Raw genomic sequence first — 26,405 nt, 5'->3', positions numbered from 1 at the left:
CATGAAATAGCACGGATCAGTATTCATGAGTATCATGTCCCAGTAATGAGGCTCATTCTCCAGCTGCCAGGGAGAAAAAAATGATTAGAAGCTGTAATATGAAATAATGCACTGATTCCTGACCTGTGCAATGTAAAATATCACATATAACACATAAAAAAAGCTACTGCGTAGTTGCCAAATCCATCATACGACTTTCTCTTCTTTCAGCAGCCATGTGCCAATGGAGGGCGCTGTGTGTTGAACAGTGGTAACAGCTATTCGTGTATCTGTAGCCCTGGCTGGTCAGGTCATAACTGTCGCACAAATGTCAATGATTGCGTTCAACATTGGTGTCAAAACGGCGCCACCTGTGTGGATGAAATTGATGGCTATAGGTGAGTGTTCGCATCCCAATCACCTTTGGGCTACCGAGGCCCTGCAGTGTCAAAACCATGACGTTAACTATCATCTTCTGTCTCTTTAAACAGTTCATCATATACTGTAGAGCAATAAGGTATTCTTCTCATCTGTTTCTAGCTGCCTATGCCCCACAGGATTTGAGGGTTCCTTTTGTGAAGAGGATATTGATTACTGTGGGGACCATGATTGCAGTGAACATGGGGTTTGTGTGGATCAGGTGTTGAACTTCACCTGCCGTTGCAGTCTTGGATATGAAGGGCCCCTGTGCGAAAAGGAAACAAATGAATGCAATATCTTCCCTTGTCTAAATGGGGCCACGTGTGAGGATCTCGTTGGTGATTATCGATGCCACTGTTACTCAGGGTTTGAGGGTAAGACAGCTAATCATGAATATGCCATTTCCATTTTCAACTTCTTGTTTATGTGTACTTAATGAACATTCTTGTTCTTTGTTACAACATACTTGTATGACTCTGCAAAAATGAGTCATACTGTCAACTAGGCCTGAATGATATTGGAAAAAGCCATTGTTGAGATTTTTGGGGGGTTTGCGATATTATATTGTGATATTAAAAAACTATATATATTTTTTTCAAAAATGTTCACTAGATGACTTGAATAGCTGTTTAGAAAGACTTTGGTTGACTCACTGTGACCACAGTGTGCAGTAATCCCTCGTTTTTCGTGGTTAATGGGGACCAGAACCTGCAGTGATAAGTGAAAAAGTAGTGCACCCCCGCCCTAATTTTTTTTCTTTTTTTTGGTGTGTGTTCAGTGTATTTCTTCATTCTGTAGTAGAAAGATTCTTGGCTTTATTAAATGTTTCTGTTTACCTACCTTGCCTGCAACACTTGGAGTGACATGTAGAAATTACAAACTCCTCAAGATCACTTCTGGCGTTTATTGCCACAACACAACATGTCCAGCTGCCTCGAACATCTCTACACACACACACACACACACACACACACACACACACACACACACACACACACACACACACACACACACACACACACACACACACACACACACACACACACACACACACACACGCACACACACCCACACACACACCCACACAAACACACACATTCCTTCCTTGCGCAGCAACTATTTAACAAGCTAAACGATGATTGACGTATGCGGCGCATGTGAAGTCTGCTTGTCTGGCAAGATCAAACAACCATCTGGCAACATAGTTAACTTTAATAAGTAAGTGCCACAGTGACTAAGGAACACAGAGCTGGGAGAGTGGGAGTGGGAGTGAGGTTATGCGGAGCGCATGATTTTTTAATTTTTTTTTAAACTATTGCACGTCCTTGCGATAGGACTATTGCGCATGCGCACATCGCGATGGCGATGTTTAAACGATATATCGTTCATACTTACTGTCAACTGACGAAACCTGTATTTTTTTTACCAGCTGACATACCAGATGACCCACTCAAAAGCAATGGTGGATGATGAACAATATTCAAAGAAAAAAACGGAAAATTCAGTGACTGCTAGTGGTGTCAACAATAATCGATGCGGCGATGCATCCCGATGCGGGGCATGGACGATTCGATTCGATGCGGGCAACAAGCCGAATCGATTCAGTGCATTTTAAAATATACGAGTACGTTCAAAAATCTTCCCTGCGCAATTCCAGTGATGCAACGGATTTGTTTTCCCCATTTGTATTATTATTCTCATGTTCCATTTTTTTTACACACTGCATAACTCTGGTCATGTTTGCCACCAACCTCGTAGAAGCCAAAATGTCTCCAGATGTCTGCTTTCAATGTCTTAGGTGCATCAATAATCTTTCTCGCTCCCTCTTTCTCCGCTTCAGCCATTGTTATGTTATGTCCTATCCAGTGACGTGCGGTGAGGTTCATGGTTGGTGAGGCACTGACTCCTTTAGTGTCAGATTTCCAAATATACCTGTATAAACCAAAAAGGGTAGCTTATTCAATTGGCTACTGGTTATTTCATATCTCATCAGCATTCTTCACAAAACAAGCACACACGGTACATATTATCCATACGTAAAAGTAAGAAAATAACATGCATTTGCTCTACACCCTCAATGTGTTGGCCGTCGCAATTCTAAAATTCATACAACATAAATGAGAGTAAAGAGTGGTGTACAAAACCACAGATTCAATTCTGACCTTTAGTGAAATATTCAGTTGTTTTTAAAACTTTTATTTCTGATACTTTAATCAATTCTCTCAAAGCTCTTTTTTTTTTTTTTTTTTTTTTTTTTTTTTTTAATAAGATTGAAATGAAAACTGTTTGTGGTCTTGCGCCTGTCCTTCACCACAAAAACCGCCGTTACTTTGGAAGGGCATAGGTTTGGTCTCAACATTCGTAGGGACGATATAACAGCATAACCTGCATGTAGGTACACTTTTTGCTGGGGACGGGACATTAATAAGACCAAACAGATTGGATGAAGGGGGCAAAGGGCCACATTTCTCATGTATATGAATCTAATTAATGAATAGGCAAAATGATCAATGCAAAATAAATCCTTATCTACTGATAATAACTTTTACGTGCATTGGTTCAGATGATACACTGTTCGATTCAAACCTTTGTTTTCAAAAAATACTAAAGAAACATTTTGAAAACTTCCTGAATAAAGGTCTGGTTTTTATTAGCAAACATAAACATAATGAAAATTCACTTAATAATGGTAGGGTCAATTCTATCCTTACAACATATGGAACTATTGAAAGATCTAAATTCTCTATATAACTGAACATTATATCATGCAAAAAAGGTAAGGTTGCTTAAAAGTTGGTGGGGACAATTTTAGCATCTTGAAAAGTTGGTAGTGTTATGTCCCTACCGTCCCTATGCAAACCTACGCCCTTTTTGTAAAAGTCCTCCTTATTTTCCTTTACTTTAAAAAATCTCTCCACTTCAATGGAGAGGATTGCTTCAATTAGATCGTTCTGTGTTCTATTTGACAAGCCAGAAAGCACAGTGGATGTGTCCAAATGTCTAGCTAACCTTTCCTCTTTCTTAGCAAAACCATGTAATCGTTCTACATATATGCCACGTTTAGAAGAGCTTACACGCTCATTGTTACCACGAAATGTTAACTCCTGTTTAGCTAGGATGCAGGTTGCATTAATGAGGTCTTTCAAACTCTTTCGGTTTTCCTTTACCTTAGCATGGTGGATGCTACCGTTGAGCTTCCGCTGTTCGTCAAAGCCAAATCGATCCTTGAGCTTCCAAAAGTTTTTAAAGCAATCAGGCTTTGAATGTGAGTGGTCGAGCTCTCATGTTTGCTCAGGCTTCGTGATAGTTTTTTAATGTCACAATATCTCGTGTTAGTCCAGACATTGGCACAAGTTGAGAAGAAAAGGCAGGGAAAGCAGCAAAGGCGATTTTTCGAAGGACAGCCACGTAGCCAGTCTTTTCGGGTGTACCAGTCCATTTGAAAAGCGCGAGTTATCTTCTGTCCCGTAGTTTGAAGCTAACCTTTTAGCTCTGGTGTTGTGTTAATCGCGTCCACTTTTGACGGAAAATCCAGTTTCACGTACGCCCCCTTTCAGTGCGGCAGAGTACTATCTGCCGCAACCTGTGCCTTTTCACTGCGGTTTTATTTCCCATCAGCAAAACTAAATATGTCGCTAACAAACATTAAACTTTAAGGGTTAAAGACATTAGCCAGACTGTAGAAAATCAGGTCAAATAAACGTATCTGCAAACATTATAATGGCGACATGCAGAAGTACGGCAACCAGCACGCTCCAATTCCATGTATCAACCCAGTTTGTTATGGATTGCGCATTCAGAGGTGAGGCTTTACTCGTTGCTGCCGCACCTCTCATTTCATTTCTTTATTTGAACAGCAAATAGGCAAATTCAGCGATTTTGACATAAAAAATGTTTGAAATGAGTCATACATAAAGAGCAATGGACAAATATTAATATAAATTTGATGCTATAATTATTTTTTTTGTCATGATGACAGGTGAGGATCTGCCTCCCCTGCCTCCCCTGACCGCACATCACTGGTCCTATCTCTTAGAGGTTAGATCTTGTGCCCGAACCCAAACGGGTCGGGTCGGGCCCAAAATGTTAAGCATTCACGTTCAGGTCAGGCCCCCGCGTCGGAGTAATAAATTATTAAAAAAAAAAAATTGGGATAAAACTGAGAGCAGGCTCTCTGTATTGTGCATTTGCTTGTGCACGCACATGAAGCAGTGGCGCCGCCCGCTTTTTCTTCTTCTCCTCCGCTGTGGCGCTTGCGATTCGTTACGAAAGACACTTTTATTAATGCACACAAAGGCAACACAAATGTGATCCTTTTGAATCTTCTCCTCTGTCTGTCTGCAAAATCGCATGTTTTTTTTAATTTAATTTTTTTAATTTTTTTTTTTTATATTAAACTTTCCCAGTGTTATTTTGTTGTGTAAATGTTTTTATAATGATCATAAAAATATGTAGACTATTTAAACATTAAGAAAACTTACTTTTTTCTGCCAACTCGAAGAAATGAAAATAAATTGCTGCTGCTGCTGCGGTTTTTTTTTCCGTGTCACTCCAAGCCGGTCGGGCTTGAATACCAGCGGGCCGTGTCGGGTCGGGCTGGATTTTTTAGGCCCGATATAACCTCTACTATCTCTCTGCTCTCTCGATTGCAAAAAACTGATATTTCCTCATGTTGAAACAGATTGTTATGGCTGCTAAAATTCTGCTGCACTTCATTTTAATTCATTATTTTTTATTGTTATGTGGTAGTTACTGATTGCATTTCTAAGTTGATTGCACATATAAAGTCGGCTAGGCCTACATTTTACTTTTGTTCTACATTACAATTTAGCTGATGTTTTGTTTGCAACTGAATTGATCCCTGGACTGATATTGCGAAAAAGATGCTGCTGCGCTACAATATTTTCTTTGTCGTTTTCTTTAATATTTACTTGAATATTTTTATTGATGGGTCATTGCGACTAAAATACAGTGACTGTTATTACTGATTTTGCACAGGAGTTCAGATGTTGCACTGTGTGAAAGGCTGCTACTGTGTGTAAAAAAAAAAAAAGAAAGCCCTGGTCTCATTCAAAGCAAGCAATTAAATGCTGTGATCTGTTGTTTTTTTTTTTTAATATATATATCTGAAAGTATTTTCATTTGACTTCAACCAGGAGTGACACAAGAGACAAAAAAGGTGTTTCATGTCTGACCGCTTGTGTTGCCTCATGATTCACGAAAAATATGCTTTGCTTTAGAATTTTAATGCATCCCAGGCTTTAAGGCATCTCGATGCATTGCCGAATCGAACCAAAATAAATCGTGACCCTCTGAATCGAATCAAATCGAATCGTGGCCCTCCGAATCGTAATCGAATCGAATCATGAGGGCAGTGCCGATGCACACCTCTAGTGACTGCTCAGTTTTATTTAAAACTGCGTAGAATGGAAAATAACAAGCAATTAAATTAACTGCACTGTAAACAGAAGCTTAACAAGCTAAAAAACTCCAAAACTTAGTTTAATGGCGGATTGCAAGCAACTATTAGGGGCATGCCACCTACTGTACAAGAGTGTGCTGTTTTTATTGGTTAATGTCTTGTTCACCTTCTAATCTTGCTTGTACTCGTGTTGCTGCTTGGAGTGCACAGTTGCAGTATAGTTGCACTGGGCTTATTGATTGCGCAGGAGGCATGAAAACGAAACTATCAATTAAAAAAGTAACTTGTAACACAGGCGACAATTTAAAAATTAGTGGGGTAAAAAGTACAGATACCTACTGTTCAATGTACCGAAGTAAAAGTAAAAAGTAACTCTTTATATTTTTACTTAAGTGCAAAAATGTACTTAAGTACAATAACGAAGTACTTTTCCTTCGTTATATTCCACCACTGAAAATCTATGTTTTTATCTGGCAGCCCTTTAAATTATCGTCTTAGTCTTTTGGACGATAAAACTAATTCGTCTTAGTCATATTTTAGTCATCTCAAAATGTATTCGTCTTTGTCTAGTTTTTGATCAGGAGTACTTACGTCTAGTTTTAGTCAATGTTTACTAAAAATGATTTTATCTGTAAAATTGAAAAAAATTAATCCAAAATTGACAAAACATTGACAGATGAGCACCAATTATAGCATCTACAAGAACAATGCTAATTTGGTGATAATACACACTCAGCAGGAAAACGGTACATTCTCTTCAATGAATTATACCAACTTGGACGCCACGAACTGTATGTTGTATGTATAAAACAAGTTGTCCGAGAGTTTAAGAGGACGCTAGCCACTAGCATTAGCCTAATGCTAACGTGAAAGAAAATGCTATACTAACACTAAGAGTTACATTTAGTGTGTGATGATCACTCAGAACACACCTTTAAAGGCTAAAGCGACATTGCATATTCTCTCTGGCCAAGATAAGAAAAAAATCTTACCGTGTGTGTAAGCCTTGAGACTAAAGAGGACACTGCACTGGTGAGTAGGGGGTAGGGGGTGCAGCATGTCACATGAGTGACACAACCAGACAGTGCTACGATATATCCTAACTAGGCTTGCACAATATATCGTTTGAACATCGCCATCGCAATTTGCACCTGCGCGATAGTCACATCGCAGGACGTGCATTTGTTTTTGTTTTTTTGGGGGGGCCGACCAAACTGTTTTTCTTGGTCCACCAGTTCAGCTGGCGTTTGGTACTTAACGTTAACGATGATTGACAAGTTTGTAGCTTTGATCTACCCAGAGAAGCCTCGGTAGCTCTCCGATCAAAGGCACAAATGTGTTAACCGCCATTAAACTTGCACCCCAGTCTGAAGTGTGCTGTGTCAACTCATTCTTTGTGTAAGTGAGAGGCTGTTCTCAGCAGCGTGAGCGTCAAAGCCAGAGTGAATTTGAGTGGACACACTCAATGAAGAATTTAATAAAGACAAGCATAGAGAGAGAGAGCATGAGAGAGAGAGACATTCACATTTTCTGGTGAAAATTTTTGTAGTTTTAATATCGCAATATAGTATCGCAGAATATTGCGAACCCCCCAAAAATCGCAGTGATAGTTTTTTCCAATCTCAGTCAGGCCTAATCCTAACTACACATAAAATGTCAACGTGATCATGTGACAGAAACTATTACGCATTTCTGTCTCGTCAGGCGATAACTGGCATTAGGCTTGTTACTTTTGTCTCCCAAAACACATTTTTAACTCGTTATCATTATCGACTCGTCATCGTAATGAAAATAAGTCTTCGTTGACAAAATAGTTTTGTTATTGTCATGGTTGACGAAAGCAACACTGCTCAAAATAGGCCTGTGTCACCCTTTTGCGTCCGAACCCAACAGTTGAAAGGCACTGGTTTAAATCATACATTATATCAGTGCAATTCTGAATACAAATTTCATAATGTTTTTTTTTTTTTTTTTTTTTTTTTATCATTTTCATTGGGTGGCATTCTGCTGTTACCATATCTACAGTGGGGAGAACAAGTATTTGATACACTGCCAATCATTGGCAGTGTATCAAATACTTGTTCTCCCCACTCTATGTACACATGAATAAAATCATTGTCATTATTCAGGCATATTTTCGGCAGCAGCAGTCTATGTGAGGTGAAGTCCATTTAAGATCGTTTTTTATTTTCAATTTCTCTATTTACATTTATTCTACAGGGAGGAGATGCGATGAAAATGTGAATGATTGCTGGTCACAGCCTTGTCTCCATGGTGGCCTATGTATGGATCTAATAAATGACTACATTTGTCATTGTCCTCTTGGTAAGTGCCAACTAGATGTGTATTATTATTAATCACCTTAAGGAGAAAAAAAAATGTTAATTATACCTCTAGAACATAGCCTGCCGCCATAAACAATGTTGTATGTTTCGGGGCTTTATTTCCCATCTGTACTCATTTTTTCAATGGTCAATCACACTGTTATCTCATAAGAGGTGGGGTCTGGCACATTGTTTTATGTGGAAACTAAGACTTAATTTTAATGAGAAATACCACGTTTAACAACATGAATATGAAACATGTTGGTGTGATTAAAATGCATTGATGGATTTCAGTCAAAGGTCAAGGTCGCTGTAGCAGCTCGTTGTTTTTAAATACGATAAAGGAATTTGTACTCCTGGGGTTCTGTAATGCCAGTCTTGACTTCCAGGTGAGTGTGAAATTCAGACAAGGAATTTGAAGCAGCAAGGAGTGTTTAAAAGGACTTTATATGGGTACCATTCCGGTCAAACTGATGAATTAGTGCTAGGAAGAATTCTCCATTACTTAAAGGGCAGATGAAGAGTTTTTGGATTTCGATGTAATTTTACAAATTTAAACTTTAGACAAGTTCGTCCAAAGGTTTATGTGATTTCTAACGTGTAACTGCAAGAAAAATTTGAGTTTTTTAAATTTATTTATTTATTTAGTTTTTTTGCGTTCCATCAATACTGCCTTCTCACATCTGGAAGTGTGATGTCATTTACAGTAGGCAACAGAAGACATGGCGGATTTTATCCATAGCAGCACAAGTGATAATGATATTTCTAGCGAAAAGAGCCATTCAGGGATGCTTGTTCGTGATGTTAACAATGACGAGGGCTCCCAGGAAAGATTATCTACAATTAATCCTTACGTTTTTGAACCTGAGGCGTTAGCTGACGACGAATTACTCAGCACAGCAGACTGTGGTGATGTCGCTAATTGGAGGCTCGACACTTCACGAAAAAGGAAGCGTGGTAAGCCTCTGTCTAGCATCGTGATTTCTCTCTGAACCTTTTCCCCCCAGTCATATATTTATCAGGAATTTCAAAAACAGATGAATAGTTGTATTGATTTTGTAATAAATGTATCAAATTCATATGACTGTACGACCTGTCTTATCTACGTATGACAGACCAGCAACAACAATAACAGCTCGCACTTCAACGAACAGGCAGTAGGATTTGCCCTCCTATATCAACAGGATTGCATCAAATTTTAGAATTAGAAAAGCCAGTAAGGGTCTACTTACATCTTTGAAACACCAAAGTTGTATTCCCCAAGGCTTTCGAAGCTGTCGTCGCTGAAATGTTGAAAACCAAGAAGCGATCGAGAAGCGGGGAAGAAGTTCTTCCATTTGACTCTCACAAAAGATGTCCAAATCCTAGCAGAAGCAGCAGAAGAAGGTGTTTTGGGCCATAGATAGTGTCTCGAGCCTTTGTGTGTGCAAGTCATCGCTACACATCGAGATGGCATGATGAATCTCACCAGTAAAACCTAGAAAATGTTTGCAATATATGGCCAGGATAGCGTAGCGCTATACTTGCATATTGAAGCGCTGGTGAGGTCTTCTGTAAATTACGTCAGCAGGTAGAAGCTGGCAGTGAAGCACGTCCCTCGTTGCTCAGTAACACTATGGCAGTAACTTAAAAACTATGCGGTCCATTCAATTTTTTTATTTGTACTATGGGTTTTGAGAATGATGCATTCAATACAATTTAGATGAGGAAAATGCTCAAGAATTGAACTCTTCACCTGCCCTTTAATTTTAATGGAAAATGTCACGTGCAACAACATGAGCATGAAACATGTTGGTGTGATTAAAATACATTGATGGATTTCAACTAAAGGTCAAGGTTACTTTAAAGACTCATTATTTTTAATTTACAATAAAGGAATTTGTACTTCTTGACATCCAGATGGATGTGAAATTTAAACAAGGAATTTGAAGCAGCAAGGAGTTTACGAGTTTACGAAATGACTTCAAAGGTTTAGCATACTGATGAATTAGTGCTAGGAACAATTCTCCATTATTTAAAATTAAAGATCGACTGTTATGGTTTTCAGGACCGATACCGATTATTAGTTGTTAAACGGGCTGATAACCGGTTGTTGGAGCTGATATTAATTTGCAGCAAAAGTGTTAAAATTGGTGTAAAAAAACTGAATAGTGCAAACACTGAACTTAACAGCATAACGCACGTAACACGTCACCTTTGCTCATTAATTTTCATGACGTTAGCAACTGTTGCTCGGGGGGTCAAACTTGCGCATTGGTCCCTCATGCTAGATGCATGTAAATAGTGTACAAACGAGATGTTTACTGAGCTAAACCTACCAATTCTGTCCGAAAATAATTTTGCTGGTGCCAAATTCACTGGTAAAGACGTGGAAGAACATACAAATGTTCAGTTAAAGATATTGCTTGAGTGTCAAGGGCGGAAAAAGACGGAAAAAAGAGCCAACCTGATCCAGAGCTAGCTTTTTTATCGACACCTTTTTCTTGTGTGCGTTGCCTTACGATACTAACGATGACATTCTCATGTTTCAACAAGCTATCCTTTACCACCATATGCCCTGTCTTTCTTATGTATTATATCCTCCGTTTGTCTTACATCTCTAACCGTTTTTGGAGGTAATTTATGCGGCCATGGCGCAGTTGGTAGCTGGAGTTGTCCTTGGAGTGAAGGGTCAGCGGTTCGATTCCCAGCTACGATTGGCCACTGCCGAAGTGAGCTTGGGCAAGGCACTGAACCCTAATGCCCCCAATGGGTTGGCAGCGCCTTGCAATGCAGCAGCACCATTGGTGTGTGAATATGTGCGTGAAAGGGTAAATGTGTGCTAATGTTAAGCGCTTTGGGCATGGTAACCATGGAGATAAATGCGCTATGTAAGTACTGTCCATTTGCCATGCTATTTTTGTGTTGTGATCGCAAATGCTGTTCAGTGACAGCCAACGAACACTTTAAATGTTTTCATTGATAACAAATATTAGTCCTTTTAATCTAGTTAGACTTCCCCTTTACTATGGTTGTTTCTTTACAACAGAAGAGGTAAAGCTGTTAAATCTGTAGCCGACCTGTAGGCATGAACAGGCTTACTACAAAAAGACCAAGGCCAAAAATGGCTAATTTATTCAAATATCCATATTTTAGAAAAATAGGTCTACATGACTGTTGTGATATATAAATAAAATTTAACATTTTTTCAGGTCCTTCATTGTCAGACAGAAGCAGCACGGCAAAACACCACGCTAAAAAATAAGTGCAAATATCAAAATGGCTTACCTATTCGGGGCAGGTAATGGATCAGGATTGTCAATCTGTAGGACCATGGCCCCCACAAAATGTTTCCTGCATGTAAAGGTGAATGGCTTCAACTTACTGGTGTTAAACTGGTCTTTTGGACAGTTGATCTATTTCTCACATTTTTTCCCTCTGAGTTTTTGAGTTTTCATATGTGGACGGTCGTGATGTCTAGAGTCCTTTCTACAAGTTCCATAGCAGCAGTGTTTACTCTGCTTGTTCTTTTTTGAAATTGAAATTGAATTGACTGCGAACCAACTCCGGCGTGCCGCATGCCCGCCGGATGGTATAGGCTATTTTCTATTTTTGCCGGACACGCATCCGACAAAATTGGCGGAGATGGGCCTGACGTCAAAAGCCCAGGTGCCTAATCACGGTTTAAACACGAGCGAAGATGGATGATGAGCGCTTCATCATGGAGGTGGAAACTGGAAAGTCACAAAATAATATACGATGCAGCAGATCGTTATTATAAGGACAGCATTAAAAGCGAAGCTGCAAGGTGTCCTCTTTTGTGTGTTTGTCTGGCAACGATATCAAACACACGACGTGCTGAAAACTTTGAGCGAAAAAAAAAAAACAACGTATCTGGAAGTGGTTCCACCGCAGAAATTCTCGTGCCCGGCGCACACATAATGTCGGTTTGTATACAGAGTCGAGGGGAAAAAGTACGACAGAGAATAAAGAGACACCCACAAGTTTCGACCTGGTGGTCTATTCAAGACGTTTCTCTTTCTTTCCTACATTTTACTTGACTTTTCATTGAACAACCAACAGTTTGCGCTGGGCACAGGAATCTGCAGTGTTGAGACATCAATTCCAAGTACGCTGTTTTTTAGTTCGTGTAGTATATAATTCGCTATCCATTTTATAAATATTACAGTATATATTATAATATTAAAATTTAACAGTTGTTTATAACAGCTCTATGAGATGTTATGTGCCATAAATTTTAATTGTGCACAAAGATATAAACCCACCGACACAACCAAGGGCATAATAGCCCCCACTCACGGAGCCCTGATCTCAACATGATGCAGTCAATCTGGAATTAAGAGACAGACACAACTAAAATATTGTAGCGTCGCCGGGGCTGTCATCGGTGGGTTAATTTATGCACCAACGCGGGGCTGTCATTGGTGTGCTGGTGCACCAGCGCGACGCTCCGATTGGTGGACTAGATAGCGTCAGTGTATATAGTTGTTGTTTTTGCATTGGTGAGGTGGCGGGAAGAAGAAAAAGAGGAAAAGGCGTTGAAGCTCGTGTGTTGTTTTCGCGGCCGAACTTCCGCTTAACAAACGTTACAATATCAATATGCAAGGAAAAAAATGTGCTCTCTCTCTGCTTCTCTGATGAGTACAGACTCCGTGTGTTTGTCGTTGTTTTAAATGGCACATTATCGCGCGCGATCACGTGAGAGCTCACGAGGGGACGGAGTTGGCGGACCGCAGCCGTGCGCAGCCGGTATGATTTGCCTGTTTTTGACGTACTGCGTGGCACGCAGTCAACACAGAACCGCAACAATCATGCATCTGGTGTACTTGGGCCCTAAGAATAGCATTCGCGCGGTACGCGATTGAAACGCCTAAAGCATGTTTATTGAATGCCTCTGCCGCTTGGTGGCGTGGTTCAGTGGTAGAGTAGTAGTTCTCTAGGTTGTGGGTTTGATTCTCCGCCCTGATGACCTCGTCTAAGTATCCTTGGGCAAGATAGTAAACCCCATGTTCTTCGTGGTGCTGTGTCACAAGTAGGTAAATGAAGATATCGTGTGAAATGCTTTGAGGGCCTTAAAAATGTGGAAAGGCATTACATTTACCATTACCATTTAACCAATCATATGACGGCTGAATACTAGTGTAGGAGACAGCAGGCAGGAGAGAGAGGTGCAGCTGCATCTGAGCTGAAATAACCCTGTTTTAAATAGATTTTTTTCATATCGGCCGGTCGGATTTAAAAAAACAAAAATGCTGATACCGATATATGTCCAATTTCCAAATATTGCCGCCGATAATCAGCCTATCTCTACTTACAATTCATGTTGTTGTTGTTGTTTTTTTTTATCCTGTTTTCTTGTTCTGTTGACTTTTGTTTTTGCTTTTTCAACTTAAATCAATAACACCTTGCTTTAAAACCGTACTACTTTAAACTATGTGTAACATATTCCATAACAAATGTCCTAGAAAGTATTTCTAATCAACTCATAACAGAAGGCTGTTTTGCATTCTTCAGTAAGCAGCCGATTTGACGACTCCTTCTGGCAAGAAAATATTTAATCACCACGTGATTGCGCAAGTCTCATTTCTGCTTCTAGCACTTGTTGGCATTTTCAGTCCAATGTCACATTATAAGCAATAAAAGTCAAAATATATAAAAAATAAAAATAAAATAAAATACCACCTGACATGTTTAATGCAGGCTTAGTGTTTACAGTATTCTATGTTCCTCCTGTTTTGTGGTCATTGTGCAGTTTGTTATTGGAATACATGTTACTGAACAATACATTCATGGTCATTAAAACATTAATCAGCTTGAACCCTGCACAGTACCTTTTACTTGGTGTGTTTATGACATTAGCAAAAGAATAAATCCGTCACTGTGGATAATCTGCTCTTACTAATTTCCTGCATTTTGACCAAAATTAGATTTGGACAAAAACAGAACACCAATGTGTGAGTAGAGCCTCCATTACTGGTTTATTACACGGACAGATTTATAGACAGGTGTTTTTAATGTGCTTATCTTTTGTTCAGAAACCCAATAATATGTGCGTGTGCATGCGTGTGTTTGAGGGGGATGCTCGTTCCTTCCTGAGAAATCAGACCACATGGCCGTGTGGTTCCAGTTAATGAATTATATTAATTTTGTTTTTATGTTTTATGTTTTTATGGTACGATAATCTATTGTTTTTCTTTTTTCTATGTCAAACCACTGTATAGCAAGTACCGTGCAGTTGTTAAGTTCTGTTTGCACAACAACAATTGCAACAATGCAACAATTACCAATACATTTTCCAGAGGAAATTTAAATTGGTTCAGAACTTGGTCATAATGTGTTACTATTTCTCTCAGACAAATATTAGCATATTGAACAGTGTCATCATCCCCTCAGTTTTGTCTGCTGATCATCCCAAAAAATCGTTACCCCAAATTGTTTAATACAGGTAGTACCCGGGCAACGACGTAACCGACTTACGTAATTTTGACTTTACGATGCCGGAGTCCCGGTTTTTTTTTTTTTTTTTTTTTAAATAATGTTGACTTTTGTTTTGTGATGCATGCTTTTACCTTTGCACAGGAAGTAGAGCAGGTAGTACTAATGGCAAGTGAGTAAGAGCGCTTTAAACACGAAATGGGCCGAAGCGTCTTGTCGCCCAGGGCACCATGTAGGCTTGGACTGTGTAAATGTTTTTACAATTTTTGTAATCACATTCAATATATTTGATGATAATGTTTGGTGAAATAAATAAGGCCAACATCTCTTTAAGTGGTTGTAATAAACAAGACTACTGGCCTCAGTGGTAACATGGAAACTGTAATATACAGATGCCAATGTTAATCTTCCTACCAGCAGATGTATAGTAAGGTACGTGGATGGTAATAAAATGGCTATTAAAATATGCTGACTTGAAGTATTAGAGACAATAAGAGCAGACTGTCAGTGCAAGTTTACCTTTAATCATGCTATGGTATGGCATGGTAGTCAATTATTTTCAGTTTTAAATTTTAAGAAAAAACATGATGACATTGAGTACTCATAATTGAGATAAGATGGTTGTCAGACTGAACAGTGTGTTCTAGTTGATGATTGTGACACTGGAAATGTGACATTCTTTCATGCAACATTAACTGGCAAGTGAATTGCATGCACAATTGGTTATTAATCACCTTAGAAACAGTCTGTGGGGGCAATAGCTGGACATTACCTAGTTAACGTATTATATTTTCTAGGGAAGAAGCTTGGCTAGAAGGTCAAATGGTTGTGTTCAGCGTTGTTAATCTTACGTTAAAAAAGTAATTAATAAGTAATAATTAGTTACAGTTACAAATTACGTCTCCCGAAAATTGAGTTACTAACTCAGTTACCTCATTGCAAGAATAATTAGTCACTCAGCAAAGTAACTGAACTTACTTTTCACGTTCTACACATTTTTACATTATACATTCTATAACATCTTTCTTATAAAAAATGTATTAATTTGATTAAATTGAACTGATTTTTTTCATTTTTAAAAAGTAGGTCACACTTTTTACATAAAAAAAACATCACCTATATAACAGTGTAACAGCATACAGACTTTAACTTTCAAATGCTGTGAAGAAAAAAAAGGCTTTTTGTTTTTCCTGTTGTACTGAACCCGTACCGAACCCTGACCCCCATACTGAAATGTGACTTGTTTATCATCACACCCCTAATATACAGTATATAAATATATTTATCAATATGCAGCTGAGGCTCTGAATCTCCTGCCTCTCCTATCTTTGCTCTAGTTGTTTTGATTAAAAATCATCACAAAAGGTTCATGGATACGTCATTCAAGAAACCTTTAGGGCAAGTGACAATTTTTGGTACTAAAAAATATATGTATTTATTATTATATTGTAGCGTCTACAAGCACAATGTCAATTTGGTGATGCTAATGTACACTCAGCAGGAAAACAGTAGATTATTTTCAGTTATTTATACCCACCCGTACGCCACAAATTGTTTAAGAAAAAAAAAAAAAAAGCCTGAGAGTTCAAGATGAGGCTCCCCATGCTAAATTCTAATGAGAATGCAAATGCTATGCTTACGCTCCGGGCCACCTATCCAATCATCATCGCGTTTGTAATGGTTCACCACCACCTTCCTTCCTTTCCCTCCCGCTCTGATCTCTCCCAGGCAGCTGTGATAAAATCAGACAACTCGCACCTCAGTTAACCAAATTGTAGTATTGCGTCCCTTCACATCCTCACTAATGGTGGTGGCGTTGCAAAGATGGGAAAAGTAATTAATTAGATTACTAACTACTGAAAAAAATAACGCCGTTAGAAATGTCATTATATGCTAATGCACTTATTAACAACACTGGTTGTGTTATATGCGGTACACCGAAGCAGAGGTGTGTAGTAACGCGTTACTTTTACTCCATTACATTTACTTGAGTAAGTTTTTGAGATAAATGTACTTTTAAGAGTAGTTTTACCACGCCATACTTTTTACTTTTCCTGAGTAGATTTGTGAAGCTGAAACGCTATTCTTACTGCACTACACAAGAGTCGTTAAATTTTTCATGTTTAGTCTACATATGGACTATTTTTGCCTGATATGATGACAGTTGCTCTACCAGTTTCACCAATGAGATGTAGCAATAGTCACGATTCCGTATATATTTATCCACATACCAATTCGACATAACAATACAGTCGCATGACCAGATTCAGGTTTGCAGTCGGAAGTCATGTAATCACGCCGGCCTGTTCAACCATGTGGCGTCTTTAAAGCGCTGTAAAAATTCAACTAATTGACATAGAGTCAACATGATTCGGAAGCGCTGATTTATTTGAAACTTCCCCCAAGTTTTTATTTGAAGCGATTTATTTGAAACTAATGGATTTGTTTCACTTCATTGTAGAAAATTGTTTTTTCTCTACTAGAGGGCATGCTTGCTCTTTGGACGGGAAGTGTTTCATTTTCTAGTTTGAATCCAATTATTTTGGTTTATTTTTTTCGGGCCTGATATGGTCATGTAATAGGTTATAGTACAGTATAATAATAACAGTTCATAAAGATATGCTGAGAAAAAAATACCATTGTTTAAATAAAAAATATACGTATATCACACTCCAAGCAGTAACTCACAAAGTTACTCATTACTTGAGTATTCTATCACCGGGTACTTTTTTACTTGTACTTTCGTACATTTTTTGGATGACTACTTTTAAGGCCTCTCCACACGAGCGTCAGATCAGTGTGAAGAGCGGCCCGCGGCAAGCATAAAACGGGAGGAACCACGTAGCCTGACGTAGACACTGTCAGGAAGTGAAAAGCGGCACGCATATTTACAATCGTCCCAAGCACCAATGCGCTTATTTTTCACTGTTGCTCAAGAAAACAGTTAATTATCCTATTTCAAGGAGTACGGGGCATTATATTAGTTGTGTGTGTTAGTTTTACTTGTTTGGGTGAGAAGGTGAAATTTTTTTTGTTCTTGTTGGTGAACTACATTTCCACACAAACGTACATCGAGGTACCATTTGGCTTAGCAAGGAGAGGTATGAGAGTCATTTTTCGAGTGCCCCAGAGCTCGCGAAACTTTTAAAAAACGCATTTATCAAGGTTTCATCGGCCATGATTTGCTTATATCCGTCCGCGGAAACAGCCTGATAGCACAAATTGCTACTGCAACCGTTGTTGACGTAGGCGTAGCGGCGCTCTGAAAATAGAGCAAGGCTCTCTTTTGGGCCCCACATCTCGGCGCAAATTCATTCAAACTTGTGGTTCCGCCTAAAACGGCCGTCTACCGCTAACTTTTGCCGAGAAGTCCCCTCCCACATACACAATGCATAGGTTGCCGCTGAACTCTTCACACTAGGCTATTTCTAAACTGCCTTTACTTTTAGTTGAGTAATATTATTTTGAAGTAACGCTACTCTTACTTTACTAAAAAAAAAAAATGGCTACTCTAACTTCCTCTGCACCTAACCAGACATGCGTATTTGTTTCAATGAAAGAAAAGTGTATAATTGAAAAGCATTTTCATTAGAGAAACTAGTTTAAAAGTTACAATTGATATATTACATCTTAGAATTTCAATAGTAGCACTACTATAATACTGCGTATACAATATGTTCAGTGTTTTTCCACACAACAATCTACCTACATACCTACCTACCTACCTACCTGCCTAGCTGCCCTCCTGCCTGTAGCCCAATAAATGTAACGCATTACTACCCACCTCTGGTTTTGATTACACTTATAAAAAGACAGTTCAACCTGCTGTTTGTAGATTGTAGTGTTAAAGCTGTTAACCTTTGAACTGAACAGTTTTATTTTAAAATTTGTGCACTCAACTTAGAATTGGCTCACTTAGAAAAAGAACTACCCAACACTCACTGGACTTAAAACTATAGATATTGACATTGGTTTCAATCAGTGGCAAACAGATGTCCATTTGGTGCTTTAGATAAATGTGATCTCCATCGGTGAGGTAAGTTTGGTCACTGTCAATGAGATGCTCAATTAACATATTGCATACACAGCATCAGGATTGCAAGGGAAGAATCAATAATGCATGAATGTGCTAAAAGGTGTATTCACCTTATAAAACACATCCATACACATACTGTACATATATCTGTGGGTTGCATTTTCATGTGTTTTATATTTTAACTATCAACTCTTATTTTCATTACAGGATTCAAGGGTAAAGACTGCTCCATTGATATCGACCTTTGCATTTTAGGAATGTGCACTGAACATACTATAATGTGCACAGAAACAGAGGATGGGCAAAATGTATCTTGTGTATGTGAAAAAGGTAGGCAAAGACTATTTAACGCAATTCACTTTGATTTTGAAGGACTCATTGACGAAAAATGTATTCAAAATTAGAATGATTTTGAATTGAAAGATTGTTTTTTTTTTAAGTCGAATGTGAGATTTCAGGACAGAAATGTGTTAATGTTCTGGTATACGTATATTGTATATACAGTATGTTGTATTCAAGGGCGTACAGTAGGTTTTGTCTCAACATTGGAGGGACGATATAACACAGGCATGAAAATCTCTCACCTTTCGGCAAAATTCGCCATTTTGAAGTCAAAAAGGGAGACCTACGTGAATTGTGTAGATCCCAGGAGAAAATTTTTAAGGTGGGGAGGGGGTGTCGGGAGATTTTTTTTTAGTGTCGGACGCTTGGTATGCAAGCAGGGAAAGCGGCACAAAGCCAAAAAAGCGCACCAGAGTGGCCAAAACATTGACTTATTCCAACAAAACAAAGGAAGGTACACTGTTGTGTCCTGTCTCTTCAATGCCAGGCTTGGCTGCACGTCGGCCATGAATGAACAACTAAAGCTCCGTCACCCAGTTGTAATGTTGGAAGACGGCAGGAGGCAATTATAATGAGTCCATTTATCGCATGGTAAAGAAAAAGGAGGGCGGTAATTTTCACAGCTGCATATTATTGCTACGAGCGTGTGCATACATTTGTGAGTGCGTGCTGATTGCATATGAGACTCCAGTTTCATTCACAAATGTTTATTGGTCATTAACACACCGTCGAATTAAAGTTTAGACATACAAAATAAGGAAACACATCCATATTAAACACTATAAACGTTATCATTGCTACATTGAGGCAAATGGGGGAAAAAGACAACCTACTTTAGCCTGCTATAAAACATTGGCAGTTTTCTCCAAAACACAAACTTGCGGTTAAAAGGTGACACTTCAAACATGAAAAGTTGCTGGTTAACGGCATTTGCAAACGAAAAAAATGATAAAAAAAGATTGATTACTGACACATCATACAATGACAAAAAGAGCTTTTTTTGCAGAGTGTTAAGCTTTCGGTTAACGGTTTAGGTAACGTACTTCCGGTGAACATTTAAAAATTAAAGCATGTAATGTTCTTCATATAAATACGATTTCTGGAGTTACTCCCACATACTTCATCAGATTCTACTCTAAGAATAGCTTTAAAATGACATAGTTTATTAAAATTCTGAATGGCAATGAATAATTATTATACTACTATTATACTGGTGTATAGTAGTATACTATATTAATGCTAGATATTTTTTAAGACTTGTTTTGAATCATGTTGAAAAGGCGAAGTCAGTGTTCTGAATCTGTTTACATCCCATTTTTTTGCACTAGTGAATGCGATCAGCATTTGACCTCATTGTTTATTTATGATTTATTGTTGTTATTTACCTGTTTATTTGTACTTTAAAAAAGAATTTAAGTGTTCCAAAATGGTTTTGTGAATTAATAAGTGTCATCAAAAATGCCATTGCTAAATTAGTAAAGAAAGGGGTAAAAAATTATTAGATTAGTCGACTAATCGTAAAAATAGTCGGCTGACTAATCGGGAGATAATTAGTCTTTTCACCCATTTTAATAACCGATAACAGCATAACCTGGAAGTACACTTTTTGCTGGGGACGGAACATTAGTAAGACCAAACAAATTGGGTGAATGAGGGTCAGGGCTACATTTGTCATGAATATGAACCTAATTAATTGATAGGTGAAATGATCAATGCAAAATAAATCTGTATGTTACGGTACGGTCAGGAAAGGCCAAGGACCCAGTTGCAGAGGTGGTGTCGAATTTATTTAAAAAACAGAGTTTCCAACACAAAATTACCCAGAAAGGGGGAAAATGCACTTTCCCCAAAATAAATAAATAACTAAAATAAAATTTGACCAGGACAACAATTTCAATGGAATAACTACAAAAGCAAGTACATGGAAAAGTGTGGTGTTCTCTGGAGCGAGGCTACGAATAATGTTGGTGCTGGAATCATCTGGCAACTGTTGCATGTTTGACCTGGCTTAAAAAGGCTACTCATGAGCCACAGATGTTGCTGGTTAGCCTTACCTCAGAGGAGAACGGTCCGTCTCGCACCCTAGCAGTCTGCAGACAGGGAGAAAGGCATCAATGCTGAACGTAAGGCAGGATCACAACACTGTATTGACTTATACGCACTAACTTTCATGTGTATTGGTTCCTGTGATAAGCTGTTCGATTCAAACAAAAACGAATAGCAAATTTAAATACAAACTTGTTAATAATTTCTAAACTATCCAGGAATGCAAAAAGTTAACATTCGTCTTAAGACCACTCAAAATTGTCAAAATAAATAAACTAAATATACAATGCCCTCCATAATTATTGGCACCCCTGGTTAAGATGTGTTTTTTAGCTTCTAATAATTTTTTAAAATTCAAATAATATGGGACCTTAATGGAAAAAAAAGAGAAAAATCCAACCTTCAATACAAGTGCATTTATTCAGTGGGGGAAAAATCTCACAAAAAGAAAAAAATATTTGACATCAAATAATGTGTGTCACAATTATTAGCACCGCTGGTGTTAATACTTTGTACAACCCCCTTTTGCCAACAAAACAAGGTCTGGGGACTGAAATGGCCATGGGAGGTGCTTGATTTTGTGTCTGGTGAACCATTTCTGTGTAGATTTGGGCATATGTTTAGGGTCATTGTCATGCTGAAAGACCCAGTGACGACCCATCTTCAGCTTTCGGGCAGAGGGCAACAGATTTTGATTTAAACTGTTCTGGTATTTCAAAGCATTCATGATGCCATGCACCCTAACAAGGTTCCCAGGGCCTTTGAAAGCGAAACAGCCCCACAGCATCACTGACCCATCCCCATACTTCACAGTGGGTATGAGGTGCTTTTCAGCATGCGCATCTTTCGTGGCACAACAGACCCACTTAGAGTGTTTGGTTCCAAAAAGCTCAATCTTGGTCTCATCTGACCAACGCACACGGTCCCAGTTGAAGCCAGACCCACTTAGAGTGTTTGTTGCCAAAAAGCTCAATCTTGGTCTCATCTGACCAGATCACACGGTCCCAGGCTTCAACTGGGACTCTTAGTAACACTCTAAATGGGTCTGCCCAGGCTTAGTAACACTCTAAATGGGTCTGCCCAGTTGAAGCCTGGGACCGTGTGCTTTGGTCAGATGAGACCAAGATTGAGCTTTTTGGCAACAAGTACTCTACGTGTGTCTGGCCAGTTGAAGCCTGGGACCGTGTGCTTTGGTCAGATGAGACCAAGATTGAGCTTTTTGGAACCAAACACTCTAAGTGGGTCTGGCGTGCCATGCATGCTGAAAAGCACCTCATACCCACTGTGAAGTATGGGGGTGGGTCTGTGATGCTGTGGGGCTGTTTCGCTTCCAAAGGCCCTGGAAACCTTGTTAGGGTGCATGGCATCATGAATTCTTTGAAATACCAAGACATTTTAAATCAAAATCTGTTGCCCTCTGCCCGAAAGCTGAAGATGGGTCGTCACTCGGTCTTTCAGCAAGACAATGACCCTAAACATATGGCCAAATCTACACAGAAATGGTTCACCAGACACAAAATCAAGCTCCTCCCATGGCCATCTCAGTCCCCAGACCTTGTTTTGTTGGCAAAAGGGGGTTGTACAAAGTATTAACACCAGGGGTGCTAATAATTGTGACACACATTATTTGATGTCAAATAATTTTTTCTTTATGTGGTATTTTTTCCCCACTGAATAAATGCACTTGTATTGAAGGTTGGATTTTTCTCTTTTTTTCCATTAAGGTCCCATATTATTTGAACTTAAAAAAATATATATACGAAGCTAAAAAACACATCTTAACCAGGGGTGCCAATAATTATGGAGGGCACTGTAACATAAAAAAAAAAACTTCTTAGCCAGGGAATAACAAAAATAAATACAAACATAGCCTTCCTTCAGGTCAAACATTACTGCTTTTGTCCACAAGTATGTATCTCTGAAATGCATAAGCGGGTTGTGCATTTATGGAAAAAAAAACTAAATCGGGATTAATTAAACTTTTTACCTTGATTATGATAAATTTATGACTATCTGTAAAAATGTCTGCATAGGCTGCAAATAAAAATATTTTAAATAAATAATGTAGAAAATAAATAAATACATTTTAATTAATAAATGAAATGCAATAATAAATATTTGGTTCAAAAGTGTAGTCACGACATGCTCTAGCCTTCTATCCTTCTAGACCAGGATGTAAACAAGAAGAAAATCATCAGTATGTGTTTTTTTGACTATCAAGAAGATTCTTAGTCAGGTTTTTCCTGGTTCTATAGATTCTAGCAGAGTTCACTTCATTTCTCACAGTTTATTAATGTTAACAGTTGAAAACACATACAGGAGGACACTTCTCTCTAAAAAGCTTCCTACTAAAGTTTTGCATGTTAGCAAGTTCACTCAGTTTAATGGTATACTAACTCAGACTTACAGTGGCTGCTGGTGCTGGCCGAAAAAAACCCTTTCAATATCCCTCCTCTTCAAAGGGGGCGGCATGTTGTTGGCATGTACAGTATTTCTGTCAGGGCAGTGCATGTGTGTGTGTGAGTGTGTTTTCAAGCCATCAACCAACCAAACGTGCATTTGAGGGGACAAAAAAATGGACCGGCACATTCAGCAAGGGAAAAGAGGTAAATGTAAGTCTGAACATAATGAAAATGAATTTAATGGTGGGATTATTATTGTTATTATTCAATTGTTATTATTCAATTGAATTAAATTGAATTATTAGGTAGGATAATTTAATGGTATCCTTACAACATATGGGAAGACAATCTAATTTACATGTATGACTGAACACATTATATAATGCGAATAAGGCTGCTTAAAAGCTGGTGGGGACAATTTGAGCATTCTGAAAAGTTGGTAGTGTAATGTCCATACCGTCCCTATGCAAGTCTATGCCCTTGATTGTACTTTATACTGTATTAACATCATACATTGTATGTGTTCTCTCTCATTTTTGGGTCTTTATGGCATAACACAATGTATGTATAAAAATGGTAATGGCCCTTAATGGGCTTGCAGGTAAGGTCTGTAATGTATGTCGATTCACATAAGTGTTCTGTATTAATTACATTACAGCTGACTTTTGTATAATTTTAGTGCCAATTAAAGAAAGTGCTTGCCCACAGGGTTTGACTGAATGTGTGCAAATGTGGCTAGACACAAATCTATTATAATACTATGCATACATCTATCTATACTTACTTTGAAATTTGCAATCAAAAGCATGTTGGTGATTGTAAGCTCATATTTCAGCCTTTTCTACTCTGTTTGGTAGAAATACATCCAACCGAATCAACAACTGAGTGACTTCATTACTCCTGTTTCACATACTCTAGGCATATGTCAAAATGAAGGAGTGTGAGTGATTCCTTATGTAAATGAAAGCAACTTGCCGCAAGCTTCTGTCCTACATCACCTCTCTAGGGCATGCTCTAAAATCTTGCCTTTACTTAGATGTGTCAGTTGGGTTTTCATAATATATCTAATCTGTGCGAGTCTAATTGTTTGCAAAACTTATTTCGCATATGTTTTACTATAGAATGCCATGTTCCTACAATTGTGTTGATGGAATGTAATGCTGGAAAATGAACAAAATTTATGTCTTCAGTCATTATCAGAAAAAAACATTTGATGCTTTTGAATCAGATTTCCTGTGAAATTAATTAGATGCAATCCTGTGAATATAGTAGTTCCAAAACATACATTATTCAGTCATCTTTTAAAGCAATATTTTATATTAGGATAATTATATGTAGAATATTTTCTACTGCCATGAGACTTTTATTGATTGTTCAACCTTACGATTAATAATAAGTAACATTATAATATTGTTAATTATCTTAATCCGAAATAATGATTATATTCCAAGAACAATATAGTTTCTCACTTTGAAAATTAAATGTCTTTGTAGCATAGTCAATCAAACTATTGGTTGAACATGATTGGCAAATCATTGTCATCAATTTTCATTTACAGAGGGGCAAATAAGTATTTAGTCAACCACCAATTGTGCAAGTTCTCGTACTTGAAAAGATTAGAGAGGCCTGTAATTGTCAACATGGGTAAACCTCAACCATGAGAGACAGAATGTGAAAAAAAAAACAGAAAATCACAGTTTGATTTTTAAAGAATTTATTTGCAAATTAGAGTGGAAAATAAGTATTTGGTCACCTACAAACAAGCAAGATTTCTGGCAGTCAAAGAGGTCTAACTTCTTCTAACGAGGTCTAACGAGGCTCCACTCATTACCTGTATTTATGGCACCTGTTTTAACTCATTATCAGTATAAAAGACACCTGTCCACAACTTAAGTCAGTCACACTCCAAACTCCACTATGGCCAAGACCAAAGAGCTGTCGAAGGACACCAGAGACAAAATTGTAGACCTGCACCAGGCTGGGAAGACTGAATCTGGAATAGGTAAAACGCTTGGTGTAAAGTAATCAACTGTGGGAGCATTTATTAGAAAATGGAAAACATACAAGACCACTGATAATCTCCCTCGATCTGGTGCCCCATGTAAGATCTCACCCCGTGGCGTCAAAATGATAACAAAAACAGTGAGCAAAAATCCCAGAACCACACGGGGGGACCTAGTGAATGACCTACAGAGAGCTGGGACCACAGTAACACAATGCGCCGCAGGGACTCAAATCCTGCACTGCCAGACGTGTCCCCCTGCTGAAGCCAGGACATGTCCAGGCCCGTCTGCGTTCGCTAGAGAGCATTTGGATGATCCAGAAGAGGACTGGGAGAATGTGTTATGGTCAGATGAAACCAAAATAGAACTTTTTGGTAGAAACACTTGCCTGGCACGGACAGACTGTTCTCCCTGTGTTTTTCAAACACTGAGAGAATAGTCTGGGACCCAGCCCATTAATGGCCTCTCGAGCAAGTACAAAATCAATCGACAAATCAGATTAGTTTATTTGCGTGACGTGTTCTTAACGAGCAACGTCACTGTTCCGCATCGGAAGTTGTCTCCACAACAACACAGATGGTGAACAGGAGAGCCGAGAATATGTTCCAATCCACGGTAAAATCAGTTTTAAATGACCAAAAACACATCGACACAAGTTATTGACAACAGTCTGTCTCGCGCTAGCCATGTTGAATAAAGTCCGCTCTCCTCGTATGTTTCCTTCCGCGCGCAAGTCCCTCGTCCCGCCCGTCGCTGATTGGTCCACTCCGCTATCTGTTTGCTGTGGCTTGCTCCGCCCTGGAAATTTTTTTTCGCTTAATGGTGGCCAGACTCAATAGCTGGAACAGCGGTGAGTCTGGAGTACCAGGCTAAAGAAACACAGGTTCTCGTGTTTGGAGGAGAAAGAATACTGAATTGCATCCGAAGAACACCATACCCACTGTGAAGTATGGGGTTGGAAACATCATGCTTAGGGGCTGTTTTTCTGCAAAGGGA

General features: G+C 38.6%; 1 protein-coding gene across 1 annotated transcript in view; it reads left to right on the top strand.

The window, feature by feature from the left end:
- eys (eyes shut homolog) overlaps nucleotides 1-26,405 on the top strand; it is a 522,745-nt gene that overhangs the window by 105,443 nt on the left and 390,897 nt on the right. Inside the window, exons 10-13 of the mRNA XM_057847548.1 lie at nucleotides 214-377; nucleotides 520-773; nucleotides 8,042-8,146; nucleotides 18,824-18,946. Of these exons, the coding sequence (XP_057703531.1) occupies nucleotides 214-377; nucleotides 520-773; nucleotides 8,042-8,146; nucleotides 18,824-18,946 (646 nt within the window). The remainder of the gene's footprint in view (nucleotides 1-213; nucleotides 378-519; nucleotides 774-8,041; nucleotides 8,147-18,823; nucleotides 18,947-26,405) is intronic.

This window comes from Corythoichthys intestinalis, chromosome 10 (genome assembly GCF_030265065.1).
Source record: "Corythoichthys intestinalis isolate RoL2023-P3 chromosome 10, ASM3026506v1, whole genome shotgun sequence".
Classification (NCBI taxonomy): Eukaryota; Metazoa; Chordata; class Actinopteri; order Syngnathiformes; family Syngnathidae; genus Corythoichthys; species Corythoichthys intestinalis.
The sequence above is the reverse complement of the archived record's forward strand: the minus strand, read 5'-3'. Positions and strand labels throughout refer to the sequence as shown.